At 42.8% G+C, this 16559-nt stretch overlaps 1 protein-coding gene across 1 annotated transcript in view; it reads left to right on the top strand.

Annotated features, from left to right (window-relative positions):
* Positions 1 to 16559, top strand: part of NNT (nicotinamide nucleotide transhydrogenase) — a 75024-nt gene that overhangs the window by 5660 nt on the left and 52805 nt on the right. Inside the window, exons 3-7 of the mRNA XM_016198673.2 lie at positions 2290 to 2519; positions 5068 to 5285; positions 8480 to 8567; positions 10771 to 10859; positions 12037 to 12224. Of these exons, the coding sequence (XP_016054159.1) occupies positions 2290 to 2519; positions 5068 to 5285; positions 8480 to 8567; positions 10771 to 10859; positions 12037 to 12224 (813 nt within the window). The remainder of the gene's footprint in view (positions 1 to 2289; positions 2520 to 5067; positions 5286 to 8479; positions 8568 to 10770; positions 10860 to 12036; positions 12225 to 16559) is intronic.

Here is a 16559-nt window from a genome sequence, read left to right as displayed (position 1 = left end):
TTCTTTCCCATTATTTACTGGTTTTGGTAATAATCAGTTGGTTCCCTTATGTATCTATTCCGGCTGTAACAAATGATTACAATCTTACTGGCTTCCTACAACACAAATTTATTGTCTTACACTTCTGGAAGCCAGAGTCTGAAATGGCTCTCACTGGGTTTAAACCAAGGTGTTGGCAGGGCTGTGCTCCTTCCGGAGGCTCTAGGGGAGAATCTGCGTCCTTGCTTCTTTCAGTTTCTGGAGACTGCCTGCGCCGCCTGCATTTCTTGGCTTATGGCCACACCTTCCATCTTCAAAGCCAGCAGCTTCTTCAAATTACTCTTTGGCTTGGACTCTTCTGCCCCCTTTTTTCACATTTAAGGACCTTTGGGCCCACCCATACAATCCAGGATAATCTCCCCATCTCAAGGTCATCTGATTAGCAACCTTAATTCCACCTTAATTCTCCTTTGCCAGGTATGGTAACATAGTCACATGTTCTGAGGAGTAGGACATGGATACCGTTGGGAGACCATAATTCTACCTTCCACACATTCCTTCCTCCCAAGTTGACCAATGAAGCTGTTACAAAATATTTATTTATTTTTTTGAGTATCATCATGAACTCATGGGTTTTAACATTTTTGGGTATATTTTACTATGTTGCAGTTAGTTATTATTCTTTTTGATGCTTAAGTTGCATCATATTTGGCCCTTTCAGATTCTTTCCTAAATCCTTTTGATGTGATTTCAGTTGTCTTTGATACCTTCCGTGATTTGAGGTATGTAGGGCCTAGATAATCTGACATTGTTAGATAAGTGAACTCTAGATAAGTATATGGGGTTTAACTTTGTACATCAATCTAAAATATTTGCCAGCTTTTTATTGTTTTTCTCTCCTTGAAGTAGAGTGTAAGATTCAGCATATATCTGCCTTGAGTTTGCTATCGATTACAACTGCATATATAGTGTGGGATCTAAGACTGTTCAAACGCAGATATTTTTAGGTTGACAACAGCTCTCTAAGACCTCAATAAGTTACTCTATAGAGATAGTTTCATTTTTTTATTATATATAATCAGAGTTTATGTTGCTAGATTTCCTAAACTTTAGTAAAACTTAAATAGAAGGAAATCCTTTTTATAAAAAAACCTGTTTATGACCACTTGTGAGTTAAACAACAGAAGAAACTAATGTACTTTAGCTAAAGCTGGTCTGAACCGTGTTACATACTTTAACACTGTATTACACAGGCTCTTTTGGGTCGCAAGGAACAGAATCAAACCAGGTTTATATATATATATATAATTTTTTTTTACATAGATAGAGTCACTTTTATTGAACAGGTAATATTTTGTGATTAGGGCTTATTGTAAGGACTAGGGAAGCATGGGAGGCCAGGCTTGGAGACGTCTTGGAGAATGGAATGCTATTCTGGATGTCACAGCTGTGACTCACCTTCTCTCCTTGAGTCTCCACTGCTGATGTTTCTAGTGCCATTGCTTGCTGACCTCCCTTTGATTACCCACGCTGTGCTCACTGGTCGCTGCTGCACTGTTCCACTCTCTCTGTCCTTTCTGGGGGGTCTCCCCTCCAACTTCCTTAGAGAACCTGGTTGGGGTGGTAGTCACTGGCCAACACAGAGTGTCCCCTATGTAAAGGATCTCATAGGCTGCTGGTTTTTCTCCTGTCTGGCCTGTAGATTGTTATCTTTGACCCAGCTGCTGTCCCCTGGTCTAATGAGTTATCGCTGAGAATGTAAGGTCCCAAGCTACAACACCTGGAATCTGGGAGGCATTCCCTGTGGCCAAATTGCCAGGAAGGTGACTTTGGGTGTCCAGTAGAGAGAGGGGAAGGTGACTTTGGGTGTCTAGTAGAGAGAGGGGAAGGTGATTTTGGGTGTCTAGTAGAGAGAGGGTTCTTCAAAACAGCTAATTACTCCTTTGTCTTCCTTGAAAGTAAGGACAAGGAGACCGTAAACCCGAGAGTGTTAATTTGAAGAGTGGAGTTAGCATGTTGAGTGGTCTCTCAACCCATTTTTATCATGAGAATAAGCTAAGCTAGTCATGTGCCTTGAAGAGGGCCATTTGGTTAAATAAAATAATTAGAATTTTTAGGAGAGGGAGCATAAAAACTTATCAAAAAAAGGTCAAAGATTTATGATTCTGCATCAGGAACATCATTTTGAACAGAAACTCTATGTGCCGTCTATTTGTCTCTTCTGAACAATTTTCCCATATCCATTTTCTGAACTCTGTTATTGAAACATTGTTTACCAAGTGTTCTTTTTTTTTTTTTTTGGCTTTGTAGGAATTCCATATAAGCAACTGACTGTCGGAATCCCCAAGGAAATTTTCCAGAATGAGAAGCGAGTGGCATTGTCTCCTGCAGGCGTTCAGGCCTTGGTCAAGCAGGGTTTCAATGTTGTCGTGGAGTCGGGTGCTGGCGAAGCGTCCAAGTTCTCAGATGACCACTACAGAGCAGCAGGTGCCCAGATCCAAGGAACAAAAGAAGTGCTGGCCTCTGATTTGGTGGTCAAAGTAATTATCCCTTTCCTTTCCTCCTCTTGTTGTGGCATGGGGATGTTTCAAACTCTTTGCATAGGAAAATTAATGTCCAATGTTAGAGCTTTTCATACTTTCAAACGATGCCTTTTTCTCAAAAGAATGATTGCATGTTGTGAGTATTTTTCATGTTCAGGCCATGATCTGTGTTTAACCATGAGAAGAGAAAAAGTGGTCTTTTTTTTACATTGGCTGTGTGGAAATCCCCTTTTAATTGGTTAGAGATATTTGCACTCCACGGTTCCTGTGTATCCCACATGCGCACAGGTGAGCGTCTAGCTGCTACTGAAATAGAAAGAAGTCACGGAGCTCTTGGGACTGAATGTGCAGTGATCCTCCAAGGGAACAGTGATTGAACTGATGTCAGAGCTATTTTTAGAAAGGGTAGGACTGTCCTGGACAAGGCAGCATTGGGCTGAGTGGCCAGTAGCCTCTCTACTTTAATAAAAGTTCTTCATGTGGGATGGAAATCTACATGCTGAAGGACCTGAGCAATACATCTCATATAGGGAAAGGGAGAGAGGCTGTGTCTCAAGTCTAGCATAGATAATTACTAGAGTTGAACATTAACTTAAGTCCTAAGCCTTCTGCAACCAATGTAGACAGGGAAGTATGGATTATCGAAGCATGATTATCAGGTTAAAATAAGCTCACTTTTTCAAGATCAGTTTTTTTGTGCTAATTTCTCAGGAATGAATCACATAGTTTTTTGTTTTTTTGTTTTTTTACATCAAGTCCGTGGACTATTTGATAGGGCCTTAAATAGCGGTTCTTCCAGAAGATACAAAACCATTTTTTTTTTCCCTACAGAAAATGAATAATAAAATGTATGGTATGGAGATAAATTATAATTTAGCTAAAGCTTTTAAAGTGGTTAGGTGTGCAGATACTTGGTGATAAAACTTGGTAGAGTGAAAGAGCTTAGGAAAAATAGAAAAATCAGTATAACCCATTCTACTGTATATTTTTGGGATCAAAACTTTTTGAGATGTCTCACATAAAAGGCTTAGTAGGGTGCACAGAAGTTTGGAAATGCTCTGTGTTCCATTTAGAGTTTTATGATGTGTGTGACATGTTGAAGGTACTGGAAAATCCTGTAACATAGAAACGCTATACTTGCGTTAATATACTACTTGACCCTGGGGCCTCTCTTTTAAGTCAGACTTGTTAATATCCAGAGGGAATAGTGATCTAAATAGTACGTTCAAGAAAATATTCTAATGGCTTAACTCACTGCAATGCCTACAGTCACAGCTGAGGGTTCGAGAGAGGCTGGTAGAATCAATTCAAAGGTATCCTCTAATTGTTATTAAAATCTATATTATAGATTCTCACTGAGGAGAGACAGACCTTGTCAGGGAGTCTTAATTAAAGTCCAGAACCTAAATCACATGCATCCCCAGATCAACAACCGAAATGGGAGTAACAGATAAAGGGTTCTCATAGTTTAATTGAGATGGAAGGCTGTGAAATGAAAGTCTTGACCCTGTGTTTGTGTTTGTATTTCCTTTTAAAACTTGAGTCCCAGGGCTGTTTTTTCTATGCTTTCCTGCCTAACAGCACTGCTGCGAACTGGGAGTTAAACTTTCATTGAAAATTGATTTCAAACTTGGATATAAAACACATTTTAAAACACTTGTAAAATGGAGTTAAAAAAATGGCTTTAAAATGTGGACATTTGGAACTTTTAGGCATGTGAATAAATTGACTTGATAACTTCTTTTTTTTTAAAAAATACATTTTTATTGATTTCAGAGAGAGGAAGGTAGAGGGAGAGATAGAAACATCAGTGATGAGAGAGTCTTTGATCGGTGCCCCCTGCACATCCCCTACTAGGGTTCGAGCCCGCAACCCGGGCATGTGCTCTGACGGGGAATCAAAACGTGACCTCCTGGTTCATAGGTTGAAGCTCAACCACTGAGCCACACTGGCTGGACATGATTTGATGTTTCTTAACAGAACAGACTTTACTGTGGCTTTTTGCTTGAACTCAGTTCAGCAAGGTACCGCTTGGATTGCATTCATCTGTAAATATTCACCTGGAATTTTAAGGTGGCATAAATCTATACATATGACCAGGAGATTTTAGTTTATAATGTTCTTAACTTCTCAACACCCCAAATGCTTGTGCTTGTCAAAATGAGCAAGAATTTAATCTTTGAACACACCGCCCAAACTTCCTGTTTATTCTAATGTCTCTTAATTGTACCAGAGAGCTCGGTTTTGGGAGAACAGGTTTGTTATAGAACCTGTGTATTTTCCCCACTGTTCCATGGTTCACTGTCAAACCTGTTCTGGTGCTATATTTAGTTGTATGTGCTCTTTACTAGTCCAGTGAGCGGCTCATCAGTCAGAGGACAGATGTCATAGATCTTCGTGTAGGAATTTAGTCAGAAATTTATTGCTGAAAGATCACTCCTGGAGTGTTATTTCAGTCGTGGCCTATTACTTAAATTGTCTTCTTTACCTAAAAATATGATAAACGTATTTACATTTTCAATCGGTGACTTGACTTTTTTCCCAGGTGCGAGCCCCCATGCTTAATCCAACATTAGATGCTCATGAAGCTGACCTTCTGAAGACATCGGGAACACTGATCAGCTTTATTTATCCAGCCCAAAATCCAGACCTGCTAAATAAACTTTCCCAAAGAAAAACTACAGTTCTGGCGATGGACCAGGTTCCAAGAGTCACAATTGCTCAGGGATATGACGCGCTAAGCTCCATGGCCAACATTGCCGGGTAGGTTCTCCTCTGTTTCAGCTGGAGAAAAGGGCAAGAGTATTACAGAAACATGCTCACTGCAGCGCTTCTCTCGTATGGTGATTTTACTTGTAATAATTGTTGGAGAGTGCAGCCTTTGACAGTGCACTTAAATTGTTTTTAAGGCCCATTTTGTTGTTTCCCAGCCATCAGATAGGAAATGGTTCTTCATATTGGACTCTGTTGTGTGCTCCTTTTTAATCTTCATGGGTAGAAGGTAGTATTTCCTTCCAGCAAAGGAAATGACTGTCAGGTTATTGTATTGGGAATTTACTGTATTTCATATATGCATGTGTACCTGTATATATTATGTTGAAATTGCTGTTTTTCCCCCCACCTTTATTGAGATACAGTTGACACATAGCATTGTGTAAATTTAAGGTGCAAACCTAATGATTTGATACATGTATATATTGTGAAATGCTTACCATAATAAGCTTAGTTAACATAAATTGCTGTTTTTATAGGTCAAAAATGGTAGGATATTGTCTGTTTTATATATTTCAATCTAATATATGCATATTAGCAGATTCACCATTTTAATTAGGTTTTGCTTCCATACATTCATAAAATATTTAATGTGTAGGGAAAATGCACTTGAAGAAGTTTCATCTGGTGTCAAAACCTATGTTGATAACTGATGGCTACCTGTGTCCTCTAACCTCTGGGGCCAAGAGGGCAGTGAACTCATCTGCCCGGAGCACCGATGCATTCGGGCTGCTGCCCGAGAGCTGTGAGGCCGGATCCCAGGCCGTGGGCTCAGGCCGGCTGATTGTGCGGCACGCCCGCCCCGGGAGGGCCAGGAATAGCTCCCCGAGGGCAGCGCCTTGCTCGCTTGGCTGGAGAGGGCCAGAAATCTGGAACTCAGACAGTGCTTCTGAAATCAGCTCATCTAAGAAACCAGTTGAATTAGATTTTAAGCATGAACACTGTTAGTACTGACAATTTGCTGACACGAATGAGGCACCAACAAATGAAGATGTTTAAAAAAAACCAGTGTGTAAGAAAAACAATAACCTGAATAAAGCCTGGCACATGAGCTGAAAGTTTCCTTAGGCTTCATGTCGTAGGTGTAACAGATTCTACTTTGGGTTTCAACTGTTCACCGTGGATGTAAATGAGATGCAGTGAACAGAAATGACAGGTAAAAACACATTTTATTGTCCTTAATGTAATATGGCAAATGGTTTGTTTAAAGACATTTTTTGGGATATAAATTATATACCAAGGAACAAAATAATTTTATGCCATATTTATTTAGTTCGAAGAAGAGTTATGCTATGCAATGAGGGACTTATCCTTTTATATAGAAAATGTACAATGTAAACTTTTAAGGGTGCTGTTGACTTTGTCATGTGAAATGCACATTTGAGAAAGGTCTTTATCAAAACCAGTGGCTCTAGATCAGTGGATTTGAGCTGCATAATATTTTGAGCAGATGAAATATTATGAGGTGATAGAAACAAATCCACTAAGAGCAGAGTGGCCTTAGCTGAATTGAGGGATGGGGGTGTGTGTGTCCAGGAACAAGTCTGTTCTCTGTCCCACCCACTGTGGCCCCAGCGTTGGCTGGAATTTAAACCTTTGGGGATCCATGGAACACAATTTAAAGAATCACTGTTTAGGTTCTAAGCTGATATATCTGAAGGGTATAGTTTGAGATGAATCATCTAGTATGCTAAACCACATGTGTGATATAAATAATTTTCCATCTAAATTACACACACACACACACACACACACACACAACCATACTACATTGAAGACACGTTCCTTTCAGTTCACTGATGCTCATTCTGAGCTTTGTTGCTTTCATCAAAAACAGACCCACTTTTACCTTTTTTTCCCACCAGCAACACTTTCTTGTACATTTCCTGTATAATCAGCTTTGTTTTTGTTATTTTTTTCAGTATAACAACTGAATCTTTTAAAACATTAATTCCAAAATTAATTTCTTACGGTGGCCTTTGAATCTCTATCATGTTTGCTCTTTGAAAATTTCTGTCGCTTGAATTCAGAAATAGACTTACAAATCATGTAATCTCTAAAATACTATTTCCCTGCTTTTAATATAATTTAACTTAAAACAGTGCATACTTTTGCATCAATTATGATGTCAAGTATTTTATAAAAATATGTCAAGGAAAGGCTTTACTGTCAACTGGCAGGTGGAGCTTAGCATTAAACAGTTGCATTATAGTTTATGCTAGAGCGTGTGCTACCCTGTGAGAATGCGCAGAAGGGCCTCTTCAGTATAAAATGGTATGAAAATGAAATTAGTGTAATGTGTTAAAAATATCCTATTAAAGAAAAGATGGTGTACTTTTTACTAGTTTTTGTTGCATAGAGTGTTTCTTTAGCTAAAACACTCGCATTGAGCAAGTACTTGTTGTGACAGGCCGTAGGTAAGTGCTTTGCCCACATGATCTCAGTTGGTCCTCACGACAAAACTAAGAGATGCGCTTTTTTGTCCCCGCTTTATACATGAGGAAACCAAGGTCAGTGAATTAAAGAGAGTTGTCCAAGGTCACAGAGCTAGTCAGCTGTAAAACTAGACTCGAGCTGAGGTCACTGTCTCCAAATCCCATGCTTTCAACCATTAGAGGTCAGGGGAAGTGTTTTTTGTTGTTGTTCTGAGGTTGGAATTGGAATTTCATTATGTACAAGCATATCACTGATCTAATTTTTCATTTTAAAAGTTGTCCCCATTATATAAATAATAGTGTAAAACAGAAAGTCTGAAATACCTGTAGTCCCGGCACCCAGAGGAAGCCTTTTCTTCTCTTTCCCTCGTTTCTCTTTCTATCACAGCCCACCTTCTGCAGGACGGAGCGTCGTGGATTAGCATTTGCCCCCGTAGGCAGGGTGCCGGGGCTAGACTGGCCCTGCCGTTACTAGCGGAGGCGCCTTGGGCGAGTCTCTTCCCCTCTGTGTCTCAGTCCCCTCGCCTGGAAAATGAAGATAATAATTGTGCCCATCCTTACGATTGTTGTGAAGGTTAAGGGCATAGGTATGTACGCAGCACTGAGAGCTGTTTTTGACACAGAGTAGGCGCTATATAAAATGTTAGCTATCATTGATGATTAACGTGTAATTGGTGACTTATGATGATATATGAGCCTCACATCTTTCATTTTGTGGCATTATTCATGCATTTGTTTCTTTTTTTTAAGTTATAAGGCTGTCGTACTAGCAGCAAATCATTTTGGACGGTTTTTTACTGGTCAGATCACAGCTGCCGGAAAAGTTCCTCCGGCTAAGGTAGGTAAAACTTTGAATGTTTCTCATAATAGGAATTAATTGAAGGCGAGGGTATGTGTAGTTTTGAAAGACAGCTGTTTGCCCTTCTGTTGCATGTTACCTTCTCGCTGGTGACCTGTGGCATGTACAGATCCGCGGCGGAGCCCCCGCTGCTGAAGATGGCCTGAGAGAAGGCATGTGGACGTTTCTGGACATCCTAGTCCTTTCACCGTTTTTGACTCACTAACTTGAATTCTCAAAGGGATTTTGGACAACTCGTTCTGTTACTATTTTTAACAAAAGCTTCAAGATACCATTCAGCAAATTCTTGATTTCCCAATGATTGTGACATCTCAGTTCATTGAAACGATCGTCTTGGTTTCCTCATTTTTTGTCGAATCTTGGGTCACGGGGACAGGAAATGGGAGATGGTGTAATCAGGATGTTTGGCAGGGGCGAGGGTGCAGTTTCTTTAATCTGGGTTACTGAGAGAAGAGGAGAGGTGGGGATGGCCGGGTGAAAGAGCGGATTACGTGAGACCCCTCAACCCCGCGTACCCTAAATGACATAATGTCATAGAAGCACGTGGGCAAGGTGTAGGAAACAGGACTTGAGCTCTTGCCATCTACCTGCAGAGTGCACCTGCCTGGAGGGTGCAGGTTGAGTTGGTGCTTCCTGCTTTTAGGTACTTTGTCATTATAAACCCAGAGTTCTCACGCAAAATAAATCACCTAGAAAAATGAAAAAAAGACAGTAGCAGCTTTGAGAAATCTAGTTAATTGCTTTAAAAGCAGGCCTGGGGAGAGAATGGCAGGTGTTTAAGTGGAGAGAGAGAGAACATTCGTTCTGTACGATTACACTGCTTCATTCTAGTGCCCTTTCCTCTTTTAAGTTGCGGGGTCGTTTGTTATTTCTGATTGAGGATAACTTGGCCTAGTCCCGTGAGTTTTATTTATTTTATTCCATTTCATTGTTTTAGCAGCGTGTGTGGGGCGGGATGGTGGTGCTTGGAGGCCAGAGCCTGTTTGTTCTCTCTGGTCCCTCTTTGCCCCTTTTTCCTGTAGACTCCCCCCAAACAAACATACTAACAAACTATCACCATTAAGAGCAATTCATAGGACTTTTGAGACACTGCCCGGGGGTCACTGGAGCACAGTGTGAGCGGGGAAGGAGGTGTGGGCATGATGGGTGGGTAGAAATTTATACGCTTCACTGTTTCTGTGGGTGGCTTCCTTCTTTCTTTCCTTTTTATTTATTTATAGCAACAAGGAGTTGCCTTCCATTGACTGGGAAGCATAATCATTCTTTTCTCCGCGGGCCCAGGCCACACTGCAGACCACATTGTCTTATTTTGTTTCTTAGAAGACAGGGGAGACTCTTGTTGATGAGGAATCTTTGGTTTCCTTGGCTCTGCCCCTCCCCTGGCTAGGGAGATGAATTACATTGCTTTGTATTTCAGGTACAGTTCATTCAAAAGGCTTCAAAATTAGGGGCTTGATCACCTGCTTTCCTTTCAGAGGCACTGGGGCTCAAAGTTGGGGTTGGAGTAGATGGTTCGCCGCAGTTGTTCCCGTCTTTGAAACTTGCTTTGATATTTTATGAACATAGTAAATTATGGGAGAGGGGAGGGCTAGCTAGGAGCCGCTCTGGGGGTGTGAGCGGAAGGAGCTTTGGCGGTGAAGGAGCCGGTAACCTTTAACACACATACCCCCCATCTGGCTGGAAGAAGCGTCCACCCCCTTCCACACCCCCTTCCACACCGGGAGGCTGATTGTCAGGCTATTTTTAGTGAAGGTCGTTGGCCTTTGCCAGCAGTGTTCCTTTGATAACTTTTAAAAAACAGTGGCCTGGGGGGAGGTGGAGGAAGGTGTAAGGGGGGAATCGATGGTGATGGCAGGAGACTTGACATGGTGGTGAACACACATGCAGTGTGCAGATAGTGTAGTGTGGAATTGTGCTCCTGAAACCTGTATAATGTTAACCTGTGTCACCTCAATAAATTCAATAAAAAGGGAAAAATAAATAAAAAGCAGTGGCCTTCAGTTAAAGAATTGTCTGTCCACCCAGAACATTGAGTGAGGCCTTACCCTCGCCACCAGCACTGCCTGGTTTATTATGGGGGCTGACTGTGTACCAGGCACTGGTAGTTATTGGTGGGTGATTGTTCATCATGAGTTGATAATGCACTTCATTGAAAACACGCCTGTTCTGCCTTCCGTCCTAGATTCTGATAGTTGGCGGCGGCGTGGCTGGGCTGGCCTCTGCAGGTGCAGCCAAGTCCATGGGCGCGATCGTCCGAGGGTTTGACACGAGGTGAGCGCTTTACTGGCGATGCTGTCAGGTCAGACCACGGGTTCAGCTGGATGTTGTGCTTTCCTAAGAGTTTATAAATTTAAGGAGCACATTGAAAACGGTGCTATAAGCTCTTTAAATATTTCTCCTTTTTCAAAGTGAACTCAAAGTGAAAACAGATTACTTAGTAGACAAAAATTTAAGGACCGAGACTCAGTACAGCAGAAATAATTAAAAAAACAAAACAAGAGAATCGAAAACTAACACCTCACGCTCTGTTGGTTTTTTTCTTTTTAACATTTTTATTTATTGACTTGAGAGAGAGAGAGAGGAAGGGAGAGAGGAGATATATTTGTTGTTCCATTTATTTATGCATCATTGGTTGATTCTTGTATATGCCCTGACTGGGGATCAAACCCGTAACCTTGGCGTATGGGGATGATGCTTTAACCAACTTAGTTACCCAGCCAGGGCTGGAGGTGGTAATTTAATGGGTCTGGAAAGGGGCCTGGGAATTTGAATTGCTAACAGGTAGCTGGAGCAATTGTTGTAACCAGGGACGTCACCGTAGGATGGGTGTTGGTCAGAGCTGAGACCTCTGCTGGCCCAGGTTTTCCAACTAGTACACAATGCTTGGCCAGTATTAAAAAAACATACCTGGATATATTTTTACATAATTTGAAAGTATTGACTTATTACATTTACCATTTATACCATTTACAAATTGATTTTTTTCAAACATAGTTTAAGGACGGCTAGCAGCAAAAATCACTTCAATAAAATATGTCTAAGTAAAAGTCATTTATTTGGGAAAAGTCCCCATAAGTCAGAGCATTTACAGATAAACACCACTTGAGTGATTTGAATGAAGTCAGATCTTCGTGGAGCTGGGATCTCCCATCATCATGGAGAGTGGAGCCACAGAAACACAATGGGTTACTGGAGTTGGCAATGGTGAAATTCCTTTTGTAATTTGACTAAGAAGTTGGGATTTCCTATCTTTTTTTTTCCCCCCCCAGAAAAAAAAAATTTATCATGAAAACATTAGAAAAAGTTGTAAGAGTCCAATCAGAGACATCAAAAGAAAGTCTCCACTTTGGAACATACACAGTTTTTCTTTTTAAAAATGTCTGTGGTAATGATCTTGATTGTGTGTTAAGGGCCTAGAATAACTGCTGCTTTCCCTCAATGATCGCAGAGCTGCAGCTCTGGAGCAGTTTAAGTCCCTCGGTGCTGAGCCCTTGGAGGTGGACTTGAAGGAGTCCGGCGAGGGCCAAGGCGGGTATGCGAAGGAGATGTCCAAGGAGTTCATCGAGGCGGAGATGAAGCTGTTCGCGCAGCAGTGCAAGGAGGTGGACATTCTCATCAGCACCGCCCTCATTCCAGGTGTGTCATTAGTAAATTGAACTATTTGCCGTCAGCCCTTTTTCTGTGTATTTTTAAAAAAATGCATTTTTATTGAATTTTAGAGAGAGAAGAAGGGAGAAGGGGAGAGAAAGAGAAACATTGATTGGCTGCCTCCTGCATCCCTCCTACTGGGGACTGAGCCTGAAATCCAGACATGTGCCCTGACCAGGAATCAAACCAGCAACCCCCAGGTGCATGGGACGACACCCAACTACCTGAGCCAACCAGCCAGGGTTTTTTAAAATTTTATTTTTTATTTTCACCGAGGATATGTTACTGATTTTAGAGAGAGAAGAAGGGGGGTGGGGAGAGAGAGAGGGAGAAACATCGATGTGAGAGAGATACATGGATTGGTTGCCTCCCTTCCCCTCCCGGACGGGGAATTGAACTACAGCCTAGGTATGTGCCCTGACCGGGACTCGAACCTGAAACCTTTTGGTGTATGGGACCATGCCCCACCCAACTGAGCCACCTGGCCAGGGCCAGGTGCTACCTTTTACTGTAGGAAATTCCAATAGTACTGAAAAACATGGAGAGAAAGGTACAGATCTGAAGGTCCGCCAGAGATGACTGTTACTAATGTTTTGATGACCATCTTTTCACACGTGAGAGAGAGGGGAGCTTTGTGTGTGTGTATTTATGGAAGGTCCAGTATATATATTTTTACTAAAAGGCATGGCACTTTGCCACTTTCTAATTATTTCCTTTGACACATTTGGTCTTTGCAACCAAATTATGAGCTCTTCCGATGTCAGGAATTACTCTCCAGTCCCTTACTCCACCCTCTTCTACAGAAGAGTTTTCCCTCAGTAGGTGACTGATGTCAAACCAACAGGCACTTACTACTTAATAAACACTAGCTTGATCTAGCAAGACTTGGGAGTAAAGAAACTCTCCATCTTTTATATAGTCTTACCTCTTCTCTCTCCCTGTTCTTTCCATGTATTATTGAGTAAGAAATACCATGCTAATTTTTTCCTTTCTAAAAGGTGGGCCATATAATGAGAGCTTACAGGGTTCATGGTTCCTTGTGCTAGATTCTACTAAAGGAGCCCCACTTTCTCCAGGGGACTGTAGAAAATTAGAAGTTGCTTTTTCCTGAGGTCACAGGAGAGGAGAAGTTCTCTTCTGTCCCTGCTCCCCCCAAAATCTGGCTATAATAAACCCAAGGACAGGAAGTTGATCATATCTATGAGCATGTGGGGAAAAATGTGCTTCCTGAGCTCTTTTTTCTGTCCTCTGGGTGTCCAGGTGATACCTGATAGGTGGATTGGTCCCTCCAGGAGCTGGCAGGATGAGCAGATGGCAGGGGGACCGTATGGGCTCTTCCCACTGAACAACCTGTGAGCGTAGAAACGAGGCCTGGAGGTGAACGCAGAGAGCAGGCCAGCCCGGGGCCCAGGTGGCGGCTGTGAAATCTGCGGCCACGACAGGACTCGTGAACAGGCAGGAGAGCACTCAGGATTCGCCCTTCTGTGGCACCGGCTCCCGGCTCAGCTGCTGCACAGGTGGCTTTGGAGGAGGGATGGTGTGGCCTTGCGGTGCCATCTGACCTTTGAAAGGCAGCTGAGGCATGTTTGAGAGGAGGTAGGAGCGGGCTAGATGCGACCGGTGGCCAGTAGAGGGTGCTAAAACATTTGTTCATGGAGCAGATGAGGCCCTGAAGCTAGATTCAGTCAAGTCAGACCTTCCTAAAGAGCTGAGGAGAGTTTGGACACAGTGTATAGAATTATTATTGATCATAAAGCTTAAGGTGAGTGATAGAACTCAAGACTTCTTATATAAAACACATACTGACTTTTAGGGCCTATCCCCCATAGCGTCTTATTTTTTTGTAAGTAGTTTATAGTAAGTGTGCTTTAGTAGAAGGTCAAATTGTGTCTTTTTTTTTTTTTTTTTAAATCCTCACCTGAGGATATGTTTTTATTGATTTTTAGAGAGAGAGAAAGGGGGAGAGAGAGAGAAACATCGATTGGTTGTCCCATTTATTTATACACTCATTAATTGCTTCTTGTATGTGCTCTGACTGGGGATTGAACCCACAACCTTGACGTATGGGGGCGATGCTCTAACCAACTGAGCTGCTTGGCCAGAGCTGTATAACAAGTCTTAAAGAAGATTTGTTGAAGTTTGATTACCTTTTCCTCCTCTGAAGCTACAGTCTATCTCAGCACATTACACTTGCAGAGAGACCAGTGCATAGGTCCAGAGTTCACACTCAGAAAGCTGGTCTGAAAAGGACCTTTCTGTTATTTTTTTTTCTTTTGCAAACTGAAAAAAAAAAAAGTTAATTAGAATAATATAAGGAAGAAGACAATCTTTTTAAAGATCTTTTATATCCCCAGGGGGCTGAAACCTGAAAGCATGAGTATTAGGAAAAAAGTTTGAAAGATTATATAAAGTTGCAAATGGCCTTGAAAGGCAGTGTCCTTGGCATTGTACCTTTGCAGGTTTGCGTCCTGAGCCTGTGCACGGGTCACCTGACGGTGTGTCTTACTCCTGAAAGACTCTGAGCAGAAGTTATTCTAAGGTTTTTCTTGAGTTGGATCCAAAGGGGATTAAGTTAAATGTCAGAGTTGAGATTCCTTAGACCAAGATCCTCGTGGCCATCCTGGAGGCCTGGCCTGGATGATAATGTTGAGAGGGACACACACAATCAGCTAGTTTCAGGCTGCAATCTAATAGCCTTGGGAAATTCTCATTTCTCCCAGCTGCACATCAGTGGGCTTGAAAAAATGATAATCTTGTGCTTATGTGGGCTGTAGGTAATGAACTGTTTCTGTAGCCAGCGCATTGTCATGCTCCCTGGGATTTTGTACCATATACTTGTTCCAAAAAACTGGCCCCCAGGATTTGGTTGGGTGATGGGCTGGAATTTCAGTTAAGGCAGATAACATCAGGATAGGGCCTAGCCGGCTGTCCCGTTGGGTGGTGCTGTGTGCACAGGGAGAGCTCCTAACCCCTTGTCCAGCTCTTTGACCTTTGAGACTACAGTACTTAGACAGTAAGGCAGCCCCACTCTCTGGGCATGTTCAGGCTGTGCTCAAAATCTTTCTGCTACACCTTTTGAGACACAAAAGTTTTGTTTTTTTAGCATCCCTAGTGTCCTGGAACCCTTTTTTTAAAATATGTTTTTTTAATTGTTTTTTTTTTTTTTTTAGAGAGGAAGGGAGAAGGGGAGAGAGAGAGAGAAACACCCATGAGAGGGAAACATGGATCTACTGCCTCCCGCATGCCCCCTACTGGGGATCAAGCCTGCAACCGGGGCATGTGTCCTGACTGGGAATCGAACCGGCGACCTCTTGGTGCCTGGGGCGACCCTCAACCAGATGAGCCACACTGGCCGGGGCCTGGATCCCTTTTAGAGAGACTTTTCATAGACGTGGAGTGTTTGACCAGTAAGAGGCTGGATCGGGTTGAAGCTCTGCTCAGTGAGTTAAGGGGGGAGCGTTGGGTGGGATGAGGAGCACTTAGTGCTGACTGTGTGGAGGCGGATTCACCTAAATTCCAGTGGGGATTGAGTCCCGTGGAGCACACGCCCAAGTCACCCTGCCGGCAACAGCCGTTTCCATTGGAAGCCTTCCCCGATGGCCACCTTATTAAAACATCCCAACCATCAAGAGGTCACCGAGCTTTCCCACCGTCCCCTTCCCCACCGCAGGACTTGCCCTCATTGTGTAATCGAACCGCAGCTATTGGAAAGCCTGGGGATTTGTTTAACAATGGTGGCTGTGTCTTGGAGCACCTGGGTTCCCGGCATCGTTGAGTAAAGGCATCTAAAGCGATCAGGATTGAGTCACGTCACCCCGCTCCCCCCACCCAGGCTACCAAGTCTGAACTCCTTGGTAAGGCATTTATTTAGCTTTGGGGCCCGAGTTAGCGTTTGGGCCTCATGGTAAACTCATTTATTGCTCTCTGGGTCAGATTTCAGTCATGCTGGCTGCTGTGATCTCCTCAAGTAGGCCAAGGACTTTCAGGCCTTTACACATATTGTCCCCTCTCTTGGGAATGTATCCCTGCTCTGCCCTGCCCTTCGAAATCCTGCCCGTCAGTTTAACGCTTTCTCCGCAGTTCCTGCTGTTTCCTACTTGGTAGCAAGCTCCCCCTCTCCTCCATTTGTAGCCCTTTGCCTGTGCCTCAGATTCCAATAGTTCTCAGTGTCCTTGCCCCTCGGTTGCGCTGTGTCCCTGTGTGCACAGGGAGGGTGTTTGCTTTACCCCCCGCCTGGCCCGTGCTTAGCACGAAGCCTCACACACGACAGTGGCTCAGCAAATGCTGCCTGGCTGAGCTAATGATCCTCAGTGCCTGCCTTAG

The sequence above is a fragment of the Miniopterus natalensis genome, chromosome 3 (genome assembly GCF_054644295.1).
Source record: "Miniopterus natalensis isolate mMinNat1 chromosome 3, mMinNat1.hap1, whole genome shotgun sequence".
Taxonomy (NCBI): domain Eukaryota; kingdom Metazoa; phylum Chordata; class Mammalia; order Chiroptera; family Miniopteridae; genus Miniopterus; species Miniopterus natalensis.
The sequence above is the reverse complement of the archived record's forward strand: the minus strand, read 5'-3'. Positions and strand labels throughout refer to the sequence as shown.